The sequence below is a fragment of the Lampetra planeri genome, chromosome 7, assembly GCF_965212315.1.
Source record: "Lampetra planeri chromosome 7, kcLamPlan1.2.h2, whole genome shotgun sequence".
NCBI lineage: Eukaryota > Metazoa > Chordata > Hyperoartia > Petromyzontiformes > Petromyzontidae > Lampetra > Lampetra planeri.
Window position 1 is genome coordinate 8,674,192 of NC_136113.1, and position 13,514 is coordinate 8,687,705.

At 42.0% G+C, this 13,514-nt stretch overlaps 1 protein-coding gene across 5 annotated transcripts in view; it reads right to left on the reverse strand.

The window, feature by feature from the left end:
* The window catches only part of LOC144719903 (endothelial PAS domain-containing protein 1-like), a 31,439-nt gene extending 24,264 nt beyond the window's left edge, over window positions 1-7,175 (reverse strand). Inside the window, exons 1-2 of one of the 5 annotated variants that reach the window (XR_013585679.1) lie at window positions 3,591-5,030; window positions 590-780 (exon numbers count right to left, since the gene is read on the reverse strand). Coding sequence is in view for 4 of the 5 variants with exons in the window: in XM_078596221.1 (XP_078452347.1) it covers window positions 590-780; window positions 3,591-3,733 (334 nt within the window). In the remaining variant the exon portion in view is untranslated. Of the gene's footprint in view, window positions 1-589; window positions 781-2,197; window positions 2,778-3,590; window positions 5,031-6,683 lie in introns of those variants that run through there. The other 4 variants (XM_078596222.1, XM_078596221.1, XM_078596219.1 and 1 more) reach the window with 4 other exon arrangements.
* Between the last annotated feature and the right edge of the window lie 6,339 nt (window positions 7,176-13,514).

The window sequence follows — 13,514 nt, forward strand, 5'->3', positions numbered from 1 at the left end:
AAAGAAGCATGAATACCCACGTTTTTACCCACACCACACGTCACTTGCCAATCGATGGATGTGAAGTTTAAAAAAAAGTTACGTGCTTAATGCAGGCAATTTTACGGTGAATGCGAAGACGATAATATTTTAAGTACGAAGCCATAACTTCACTTGTAAAATCAAGGCTGCATTTTGTTACATTTCCAAATTTAACTATTTAGTATAGTGAGTGGATTTTAATAACAACAAATAACAATTTCATTTACTCAAGAAATACATTATATCTTCATAACCGTAACACATAGAGCTACGTAGCACGTTTTCTTTTCTGCTATAATGCTGCTTTATACTGGTAGGAACGAAGTGGACCAGACCACCAATAGATTATATCGTCCGTCCGTCCATCCGTACGTCCGTCCGTCCGTCCGTGTATCAACATCGCCCCCTACTGCAAACACTTGGCAGGACCCTACAAAAACCTTTCGACTCAGTGGGGCTTTCCTGGCTAAACAAGCGTAATAATACATTATGTTTATATTCTTTGGTTATTCGTTCCTACCAGCCCACCCCGCAGGGTCCTGTTTCCCTCTCTGCTTAGGTCACGTACCAGAGGCGAGCAGTTTTCTCATCCGCAGGTAACTTATGGCGAAGCGCATGACAGACGCCTTGTCAAGACTGGCACTGACACTTTGCGGCAATGGCAGCTCACGGGCCAGTTCACAAAACACCTCCGTCTCCTTGCTGCGCCGGCATCTCGCCGCATTTCGAGATTTCTCTTTGCGTCGTTCGGATGTGGCACTGCACGCACACACACAAGCACAAGAGTACACATGTATAGGTCATCTGATAAGCTGTGCTGCAATGTGCTGAAACCCTTTGTCATAATCCTGAGGGGGCATCTGAGTAAAATCAACACGCAAAGCGGTGGAGCAGATAATGCGGATCGTATGATCTTGCCATCATTGTTTTTTTCTCAGTGGGACTTCGTATAAAAGTATTGTGGGAAGATGTATTTAATGTGCAATACTGCATTTTGCAGTGTATATTCTGAGTAGCTTTGTTGGAAAAAAATATAGGTAACTTGTCCACCAGAGAACACAATTCTAGCCAGAGTGGTGGTGATTGACTAAACTTTTTGAAAAGTGATCCAACTACAGCCAGCTTTGATAATTGTTTGCACCATCCCTCAACGCAAAGTAAGAAACGCGATTTCGCGACAACATAAAGCCAACAATCCAGGCTGATGTTACCAATACACAGGCATGTGGTTAGGCCCATCAGTAAGTAGTTTTATGCCAATATTCATGTTAATTTACCCACCACTGGACAATACTGTGACGTTTACAAAGATAGTATTTATATACGTACCGATGCACATTAATCAAATTCTGACCAGGTAAGCTGACTGGTTGCATTCGAATTCTCAAGACTGAAATTTAACGTCAAAATACTAGGGTTTGCTGAAACTGCTGTGGGAACGCGTTGCACCTTGTTCGGTGACAAAGTACATATATCGGAGGTCTCAGTAAACAACGTGGGTTAAAAATGACCTTAAGTTTAACTATTAATAGAACGAAATTACAGCAGTAGCAATATACTCCAAAATAAACCAACTGTTTATTACAAATGTTTCACACTGTAAAGGGGGAAATTATTTACAATATCATGCGATCCACAAGAAATACAAATATTATTGTTAAGCAATGGTATTTAAAGTACTTGGTTAGAAGGAATGTAAGCATGAACTTACGCCACAAGTCCAGTTGTTTGATAAAAATCTACAGTACGTATATTTGCAGTGCGTATATACAGTGTTGTGCCTATTATCTTAACTTAACAAGGGGAAAAAAGGTTCGATTAAATACATTTCGTCGGCGATTTTGCAAACAAATGTCCCATTGCACATTAAAATTATACAATACAGTTGAATGGTAGCGTCGAATTATTCTGACAGATCAGCTAAAAAGAAGAATATAACTCCTCTTTTATTTGCACAACCATAAAACCTTCAGACCCTCCACTGGTAAAGTAGAAGCCCTGAAAAACTGGCAGCTGTCCTCAAATGAGTTTGTGGAAAAAAATACATTGGAATGTTAATGCCGACATATAAACACATTATAGTACTGTATACCCAATGTATTCAAAGATGCACTTCAGCTGCTCTACTCGGATACTTATTATTTCATGGGTATTGGAAACTGTATAGGATACTTACCAGTTCACTATAGACTCCATAAAATCACAATACTGTATATGTACAGTACTGAGATAAAATGTACAGTTTGTCACTCCACTGCTGGATGAAAGTCTCCTCATGCCGTGTAATTCCTGTGGAATTCGTTTTTGTCATACTTCACGCTGGTCAGTGTGAGTTTATGCTGGTGGGGTTTACGGACCGGTTTTGATACCGTTCGCCACTAATGATACCCAAAGCTGGGGTCAAATTCAGGTCACCAGGTTGACAGCACCACCACTGCACCGCCCCAGTTTTCAGAATTACGGTGTTGTACAGTAATTGGGACGAGACCTACTTTAAATGCGTAATTTTCTCATCATCATCCATTGGAGATGAACGAATAGTGTAACTATTATTCAACTGTAATATTTGGAATGAGCGTGACTAAAATCTATTCATTGCCCAGCAGGGACCATTCTGCCTTCTGGGTCAGAGGTCAAACCAATGTCTCAGCACAGTACAGAGGGACGCTGTGCTGAATGAAGTCCTGACTTCAGATGAAATGTCAAACCAACATCCAGTCAACTGTTAAATTCATTCAATTCAAGGCCGTATTCAAAGATGCTAAAAATGCCCCCCCCCCCAATATATCGCTATAAAATAGATTTCTGTTTATATGATTGTGGTTATGGTTGTACTTTATTAATCCCTAATCTCTGCCATTACATACAATAAAACAAGAAAAGGTAAGAAGAAAAAAAACAAAGCAATGTAATACAATATACTATAGACATTATTGTAAAAAATAAATAAAAAGTCCATCCCATATGTGAATTAATTTTTTTATATTTTAGGCAGGAAATTCGTTTTCAAATTTAGACCCCCTGGAAGATTTGGTCCCCGCCCCAATGTTGACTCTATGGCTATGGCCTTGATTCAATTCGATGCTTTGGCCAAAAACTGTGTGGCTCTTTTATAATCGATGTAGGCTGGCTCATATTTTGATATACGTTGGACTCGTCCAGACCTATCCCATCCCCTCTCCTCGACAGAGGGAATACAACTCGAGTAGTAAGGTTCAGTGCAATGGGCTAACAACTTGCACCACTTCTCCACTGCTGCAATAATAAACAGGATATGAAAAACACGGTACTGTACAGCAGTACAGTTTGATCTGTTTTCAAACATACACAGGGGCCACCTGAAATGGAGGAATGTTTGGGCCAACGTGGCCATGTAAACTAAAATTAGATTATTACAACAGTGTGCTAGGTTACATAATATATTTTATGACGCTAAAAGCCATGCGGAATCCAACACAGCACTGCAACACAATCTGTGAAATACTGACACAAGTCAAAAACAGAAATACAGGTGAAATAGTTAATGTCGAGCTTGATAACTTTATAACACTGTAATCAAGATTATTTACCCAGGAGTCCCGATATATATTTTTTCAAGATGGTCCAGCATTGGAATGTCTGGCCAAATCCATTGAGCTTGGCATGTGTGATGAAACCGCAATGCCTGGAGAAACTCCAACCATACGTAGGGGTAATATTCAGCCACTGCCATCTCCCGGCAACCTCACATAGCCACGTCTACAACACCTGCTAAACCCTGGAAAGCTGGGAATGAAAATACAGTACCGTTTTCTAACCTGTAGTTAACTTTAAAAAGTGTTTTTTTTAATATAGCCAATACACCTTCTCAGTACAGGAAATATGACAATACTGTGGATATATAAATGCCTACATTAGTAGTCATTATGTACAGCAAAGACTGACATTAGTAATCAATTATGGACAACATAATAGACATGTACAACAGGCAGTCTCTATTAATTGACGGGAAAAAAACACAGACACATGTAAAACTGCCAAGAACAATTCTGCTTCCAAACTAAGACTATGTTGGTGATCCACATTGTAGAGTATCAAATATGAAATCGTCAATTTTATCAAAACGCATATGAAATTATCACCAAATGCAGTTGCATCACCAAACGATTTAAAACTGTTCCGATATCCACAGCCCAGCACTCGCAAAATACTCTACTGCATGTCGTTCTGGAGCACCCTATGCAAAGTATAACGAATTCCAAAACCTTTTAAGAAAAACGCGAATTCATGAGACTGTCAAGCCAGCATTCGCGTTCTAACTTTTACACGCCAAGAATCCCACCACGTAACGCACGCCACGTCGTGCAAGTAAGTGCACAAACACCGCATTCAGCAGAGCTAAAACATCCAGGCAGCAGTCCGAGTGAGTCTGTAGAGTTCTGCGAGATTTTGCTGCGTGCAAAAAGATGTTGCTTCCTATCAGATGCTTGTTTGCACAAGTACAGTCGTGTATTGTAGGCTAACAAAGTAGACCACTATATGTGTTTTTTTCCCATGAGCTAAATAAATAATTGCAGTGGCCTGCCTGCTTGCCTGCTTTGGTTGGCTGGATGCTGAAGTATTGCTCCACAGCTTATCAAATACTGGACAAGTGGTTGATACGATGTACAGTGCTGTGTTTATACTTCACTCAAGTGGAAGACAAAGACGAAAAAAAACAACCTCGACCCTGCAATGAAAATGTCATACCAATGTACAGCGATGCCACAAAGACACATACACGCAAACACACGCACACTTAGCGTTGCCATTTACATCTTCTCGTGTTTCCCACACGCCGCGGATTTTGCTCTCATCCGCAAATGCGAACAACTGGGCCAATCTAGGCAGGTGGTTAATTCAGTGAATTCGGTAGAAACTTCGGTGTTGCGCCTAAGACCTCATTCGCTTTAAAGGCAAATGCCGGCTGTCAATTCGCCATCAACGATTCTTCGACTCCCCACGACAGATCACGCCACGCGCCTCTGGCCAATGGGCTCACAAGTGATCGAATCAACCGGATTATAATACGCACTTTGAATCCTTAACCACCCACCCCCCTCCCCGCCGCTCTCCCAAGTATTTTACGGCAAAGATTGCATACCTGTCAACCCCGTATCGGTGCCTACCTTTTTACAGACCAAGTCAGGCCGTATTGGTCACCCCGTGCCCTATCAATGTCAACGTTCGTCCGACAAAGTTCCATCAAAAGGGAGACACACAAACGAATAGACAAATAACATTCCCGTATTGAAACGGCTTTACGCCGTATGGACCTGACAATTTCCCTGTACAAGAATAAGGGTAAACCGTATGGGTTGACAGATATGATGAGATTGTGTTTCATGTAACTTCACCGACAACGGGCGCACGTGTTGTGATGCGTCTTACTTATAATCCCACCTAGAATTGTCAAATGTGTTAAAGCAGTGTTTGTTGCCGTAACTGAACCGATGAGGAAAACAACAACAACAACAACTGCTTTGCTCTTTGAGCCATTCAACGAGGAAGCTGAAGGTGAAATTGCCACACTTCTGAAGTCACGAGTAGCAAACTTTGCACGGAGATGCCAAAGCCACGGAACTTGCACGGGCTTTAAAAAATAATTCGAGCCATTCAAATGGTAACAATGTTGACAATGCACAGATACATTTCTTACATACACCACACAGTTACTGTATTGCATCAGAAGTAATGGCCCCATGGCCAAGATTGAACTGGCCAGTCAAGACCTTGGGAGCTCAGCAGGTTTCAGCCTGGGTGGCGCTTGTTTGCATTGGCGGCCACTTGAACGACGCAGTAGATGCGTTGCAGACGACATTGTCCACATAAAGCAAGTGCAGCAACATCCACATCATACTCTTGGTTCTTTCGGTAAAGTCACGTAGAAGGGAAATTATAAAATAATATAAAACAATAAAAATTCTCACGACGTTTCGACTGCAACACACACTGTGGATTTTACACCTGATGATGATTGCTTGTGTTGCAGTCGAAACGTCGTGAGAATTTTTACTGTTTTATATTTATACTATTTTATTATTTCCCTTCTACGTGACTTTACCGAAAGAACCAAGAACATGAATCCCTGCAGTCACGAAAGCTTTCAATCAAAATTTAACATCCACATTGTTGTACTGTGCCACCGCTGGCAGCGTCTCCGGCTCGTCGATGAGCACCGACCACACCACACTTGACCAGCGTGGTGAAGTATGGTCAAAAATATTACCCCCCTCCCCCCCGCGCAAAGCCGTGGGGGAGGGAGGCCCTCATCCAGCAGTGGATTGATTGACAACAGCAGTGGCTGTGCATGCACATCACAGCGGTGTGCAATGCAGCACGGCGTTGTACAAACGCCGTTTGTGTGTGTTTAGCTTGTCTCGATTATTCGATGTGCAGGTACTGCCCGTGCAGTCTATAGCATTGCAGTGAGCACCGTGGATTAGCGGAGAGCAACACGGCACCGTGATGCCAAAGTGGCCCTCTCTCAATGCACGCTTTAACACATTTCACTTTTATTCACTTTTATCATGAAAACTTTTCCTTCCCCAATTCAACATTCAGCAACAGCTGGTCACGCGCGGCTCACATCTCTGACTTAATGTGCTCGTACGCGTGCGTTCATCATTATTTTAAAACCTCACCGCTTTCTCTCCTTCTCCACCGTCATGTTGTTCGCTTGTTAGTTGCAGTCTTCTTGACGAACTCAGCAACTAATACAAAAAGAAATCCCCACCACGAAACTCCAGCAAAAAAAAAAGAGAGATGATGAAAAAGTCTGTGGGCACAAGCGACGACGGCGACGACGATGATGATGATGCCTCCCGGGGGGGGGACTTTTAAGAAGGCGCAACACGTTTGGAATAAATAAATATTCAAATAAATAATTTGACAGCCCCGGACACCGCCGTGGTTTTAAACGTCCGAGGGTTGAAGGCGTCCTCGACAGAAGCAGAAAACAACAACTTCAACAACGACGACGACGTTACTACAATAATGATGACGATGACTACGATGATGACGATCGCGTACTTTGAAAGAGAAGAAGAAGAGGTGGAGGAGAGAGTTCACGAAGCAGCTCCCCCCCTCGCTTTATTGCTACCACCACCACCAGGCAGCACAGGGCACAGGCAGTGGTGAAGTTTCGTCACCTCGCGTGCGCGTCACTTTGCCTTATCCCTGACGTCGATCAGAGAGAGGAGGGGGGGGCTGACACGCCTCTCGACAAGAGGCCCGATTCACATCCATCACGAACGTTGGGTCGCTTTGCTCCGATGTCTCGCAGCTCGCTCGGAGATGGCCAACGCGAGATTAACAACAAAACAAACCCCAACAAAAACGTCGCGTCGCAAGCGAAGAGGGCACCTTCGGTTGTTGTTTTTTTTCTCTCTCTCTCTCTCCCGCGTGCCAAGTTTTGCTCATTTAACGGCGTTGGTCAAAGATCCACAGGGCAAAGAACCTCTTGGGGGAAACAAAAAGCGTGTCTTGAGACTCAGGAGAGCATACCTGTCAACCCCTTATCAGTGCCCCCTACCTTATTACAGACCAATTCAGACCTTACTGGTCACCCCGTGCCCTTATAAATCTCAACGTTCATCCTACAAAGTCACATCACAAGGAAGAAATACTAACAAATATACCAAAATAATGCCCGTTTTTAAACGGCTGTACACCGTATGGACCTGAAAACTCAATTTCCCTGTACAAGAATACAGGTAACCCGTATGGGTTGACAGGTATGGGAGAGCCTTTCCTGTGTAACAAGTTGTCTTCAGTGTCAAACTAGATTCGAAGCTTTCGTGACTGCAGGAATTACTCTTTGGTTCTTTCGGTAAAGTCACGTGGAAAGAAATTAAATGAAATAATAATAGAATACGACGTTTCGATTGCAACACAAGCAACCATTTACACTATGAGATCTCTTTTACCAGTGGCAAAATATAATGGTAGGTTTTTACCCTTTTAACTGGTACAAAACTGACACCTTTATTCAAGGCATCATGTTTGCAATGACCACAACACAAGTAGTCAATAAAGCAAACAAAAAGAAGCACTGTCCTTGAAGTTGATTGGCCCACACCCGAGACGGCTTTCTTTAGAGCCTAGTCCCCATTGGTGTAGGGCCAGATGACACCAGAAGGCGTACGCCCTACACCAATGGGGACTAGGCTCTAAAGAAAGCCGTCTCGGGTGTGGGCCAATCAACTTCAAGGACAGTGCATATTATTATCCTTATCAGAGTTGCTTCTTTTTGTTTGCTTTATTGACTACTTGTGTTGTGGTCATTGCAAACATGATGCCTTGAATAAAGGTGTCAGTTTTGTACCAGTTAAAAGGGTAAAAACCTACCATTACAAGCAACCATCATCAGGTACAAATGCATGAGAAAACAAACATAGTAAACTTGGAAATATAATGCAACACAACACAGAGAGTCGGCCAACACAACAGTCAACACCCTACCTGGTTGATCACGTTCTTCCAAAGATTGCGAAATTTGAGAGAGAAACAAAATATAGACACGGAAACACACAGACAGACACACAAGCAGAGAGAGACTCACACAGAGACAAACAGAGAGAGATACACACATAGACACACAGACAGATACTCAAGCAGAGAGAGACTCACACAGAGACACACAGAGAGAGACACACATATAGACACACAGACAGACACACAAGCAGAGATAGACTCACACAGAGACACAGAGAGAGATACACAAGCAGAGAGAGACTCACACAGAGACACACAGAGAGAGACACACACATAGACACACAGACAGACACACAAGCAGAGAGAGACTCACACAGAGACACACAGAGAGAGACACACAAGCAGAGAGAGACTCACACAGAGACACACAGAGAGAGACACACACATAGACACACAGACAGATACACAAGCAGAGAGAGACTCACACAGAGACACACCGAGAGAGATACACAAGCAGAGAGAGACTCACACAGAGACACACAGAGAGAGAGACACACATAGACACACAGACAGACACACAAGCAGAGAGAGACTCACACAGAGACACACAGAGAGAGACACACACATGGGCCGGTGTCCCCGTGTCTATGTTTTGTTTCTCTCTCAAATGTAGCAATCTTTGGAAGAACGTGATCAACCAGGTGGGGTGTTGACTGTTTTTTTGGCCGACTCTCTGTGTTGTATTGCATTATATTTCCAAGCTTACTATGTTTGTTTTCTCATTCAATTGTACCTGATGATGGCTGCTTGTGTTGCAATCGAAACTTCGTATTCTATTATTATTTTATTTCTTTCTACGTGGCTTTACCGAAGGAACCAAAGAGTGTATTAAATGTGTATTAGTAGTTGAAATTATTATCAAACTCTCCACTCTGGAAAACTACAATTAATGAAAGGTTCAAATCTAGATTACAATTAATGATCATCATCGTCAGCAGCAGCCATGATTCACTGCTGAATGAAGGTTCCCATATTATATTTTCACTTTTTTTTTATTTTCGTGTGTTTCATTTACGATCGTTACATACAGCGTCGGTTACTTTGTGCAATATTCCTAAAGGACCCTGTACTCGTTCTTGATATATGAATGTTTTATCTATGTCTTCTTGTTGCTGCTGTGCTCACGACACCGTGGATCTCCCATGTAAAATAGGCAGGAAGCTGGCTCAACGGGAGCATCCGTGTAAGGCATCAAATAAACCCTCGACTAAACACTCAGAGCCGTCGCCATGTCACAATCCTGCAATGCAACAATCCAAAGAGAACCTTCTTACAAGCTGAATTCACTACATCCCCTCGATGGAGGTTACCCTTGGACGCATTCTATTACTCAGTTGCCACCCCATTATCCTTCACCCCTTCGATTGAATGTCCACTTTTTTAACAGTTCGTTTTATGCCAACATCCTGTACACGGTCTCGAATCCATGCGTTCCTCTTTCTGTATCTCAATGTAATTCCAAGCACGCATCTCTCCATGCATAAATGTTGGCCACATGTCAGTTTTCATTCAATTTTTTTCACGAATCTCCACGTTTCTGATTGACTTCCACTTGTCAGCATTTTGAGCTCACCTAACTTCTTTAACCATATAAATTTAGAGCAATGAATTACTCCCTCAATGGAATTCCTAAGTGGTGTTACCGAATCCCTAAATCCACATGACTGAAACTATACAAGGACCCAAATAAAATGCTCATGCATAGGAAACCCACTTACCTACTGCAATTATTTAAAAAAAACTCGTGTTTACAAATTAATTTGTGGCTTTAATCCGAGTTCCTACTCATTGAAGTGATGTAATGGTAAAACAGAATAAACACTGTTTTCTCAAGTTTTAAAATGCGATTACTCAATATAACTTCCGGTCTTTTATCAATCTACAACTGGATGAAGTTCTACCTGGGTTTTGTTTGACCATATTTGGCCACGTTGGTCAGTTAATAAGGTTGGTATAGTGGGAGTCCTGGGACTTGTTCAGAAATAACTCTGCTGATGTTTGCCACAGTTGTGAACCGAGCTCAGGTGGCCGGCTTCTTCGCCGCTAAACAAACGCACCACTAAACCACTCCATTAAAATGCATTAAACGGTAGTTTAAAGTACAGAAGTCATAGACTTCTCGTACCCGCAGTCACCCACCGTAACCACTCCCATGTATAAAAAAACATTGAGAGGTCTTCATTCAGAATTTGAGAAGAAAAGCCTTTGCTGTGAACCTAGGTTAAAAGTTCATGCAATGTAATTACTGCTTTTAAGTTTAATCACGTAAGTGCATGGTGTCAAGGATAAGCTGTATAACATATTAAACCTTTCTAAATTAAAAAATTATGGTAACCTCTAACTTGCACAACTAGTACTTGTCATTGTGAGCTAAGTATAAAGTTGCATGCAGTATGCCTCCTTAATTTTGGCACGTGTGCTATGAGAGACCAACCGGCTTTTGAGTGCACACTTTGTTTCAATTATAAAACCATGCTTTTTAAAGTAACCCATATTTAACATACAAATGCATACACATGTCTTATTACATATTGCTGTATCTGAATATACTGTGCATCCATTAGAAGCCTAGTACTGTAGTGCTAGAATACATTTTTGCAAAGATACTGTTATCATTTTGCATGCTGCATTTCCTATTCTGGCGATGCAACGGTGGTCCAGTGGTTAGTATGCTGCGCTACAAACTCGTCGTTCTGCGTTTGATACCTAGCCACGGCTAACATCGTTGGCGGATGATATCAGAATCGAACCCGTGCCCCGCCTCCTCTACCACTTACCGACACTGACCAGTGTGGTGAAGTATGGTCAAATAAGCTTCCATGACCTACGTGGCGTGGAGAGGCCCCTATCCATTTGTGGATTGAAAATGACATGGCTAGTATTATTTTTAATTTAATCTCTGATTAAAGTTGAAAAACTAGAATAGCTTTATCCAGTAATCTATAAATCACTGTAATATAGAAAACAGTACTGTATATGCTTGTAGCAAGTGTAAATGTCACTTGAAAATTCACCTGATATATTCACTCCCTCTAATTTAAGCCCAGTAGGATGTGGAGGCTCAGCCACCCTTCTAAATTTTTCAAGTCAAACTAAATGTGAATACACAGAATATGGCAGGTACAATTAAGTCATGGGTGTCACAGTCTTTGCTCTTATACATAGGGGGTGACTGTGAGAGCTGCAAGAAGAATTCACGACAGACAAATGCAGATCATATTATTACTCATCCTGTTTAGCATTTAGAATTCATTAAAAGTGTGTTTAACATTGACTTTGTCGTGCCTGAACGTGAGTTTTGTATTGCCCCGAATTTAAACAGGGTCATGCTGCAGAGCTGCAGGTACGTATAATTAACTTGAAATGCCAATTGTGGTGAAGTGCCATGTGGGTGGAATAGCAGTGTAGGGCACTGATTTTCCCAACAAAGGATCCTCACCTTGTTGTCTTGTCCACTTTAAATCGTTAAGAGACCTACCCTTAGGAATAGATGACATTCGCCAATATATTCGATATCCATTTTTCTGAAATATTATACCAGAAGATATCTGTCGTGACTCATGTTAATATTGTATTTGATGGTGATTATTTCGATAAATATATCCGTTGTCAAGTATGGATAACAGTTTGTAGTCGTGTTATTGCTGTGTTAGGTCAGCCACGTTGTTTAAACCCATCTCTGAAGCAGCAGTTGGGTAGACAATTAAACTTTTGTAATTTGAAACAACTTTTCACAGTCTTTCATTTTCTTTCCCCATTTGGCTTTTTTTTTAATATAGCAAAGTTTATTCGACAAAATGCCATGGGAATCTGCTTTATGGCAGCAAGATCGTGTGGTATAAATGATAGATATAAACCCATAATTTCAATGTAAACCAATTAAAGTTTGGAAAGCTAAAGTATATAACTATGTCTCTTTGCTGTGACTCTGTGGCCATATTTTTCATAATTGTTTATGTTTTATAAAAGATACAAGTTCAGACGTGCAATTGCTTCATCACTCTACTCAGCTGTCAGAGTTATCTCCACTAGAGGGAGCCAGGAAGCCCCTCTAGAGCGTACTTGGCGTACTCTTTCACGCTGGCCAGACGTCTTGGATGAGGAGTACTTACACTTTACTGCACCACACGCAACCTGCTCCGATGCACTGTGGTATGCCCGCACCTCCGATTCGCACGACTGGCTACGTATGGCGCAAAAGAAGTTCAACATACATTTAAAGTGCCTGCGTGGACAGAGGTGGAGAAGGGGGTGGGGGGAGTTAAGTCACTTGGTCAATTTTTCGATTTAAAGCTTTCGTGACTGCAGGGATTCATCTTCTTGGTTCTTTCGGTAAAGTCACGTAGAATGGAAATAATAAAAATAAAACATCATAAAATAATTCTCACGACGTTTCGGCCACAACGCAAGCAGCCGTCCTCACGTGGAGAACAGATTTCAGACTCTGTCTTCTCGACAGACCTGTTCTCCACCTGAAGACGGCTGCTTGCGTTGTGGCCGAAACGTCGTGAGAATTATTTTATCATGTTTTATTTTTATTATTTTATTATTTACATTTTACGTGACTTTACCGAAAGAACCAAGAAGATGGCCTGATGTCGTTGAAGAGTTGGAAGTAGCCACACTTTGCCCCAACCTGACGTTCCCTCCCTGGTGGCCTTTAGTGCAGCCCCCAACAATACACAAATGTGACCCCCCCCCACTCCATCGATCTGTAAACCCCAATGTTTTCAGATGTGTGGCTGCCCTAACACTGATGTCTTAACTGCTCACTGTGTAAAAAAGCAACATTCGTTCATGCCTGGCAAAAACACGTTGGGAAAGGCCACGTGTTCTAACGTCATACAGTATTTGTGTGTGGCGTGCGGTGTGGTTTTGGTTATGCAAGTTCTACTGTTCAGTGTCATCCGAGGGACAATCCCCATATACGGACAGGGATGTATGTTTTATTTAACCTCTATGGGAAAATGTGATTGGCA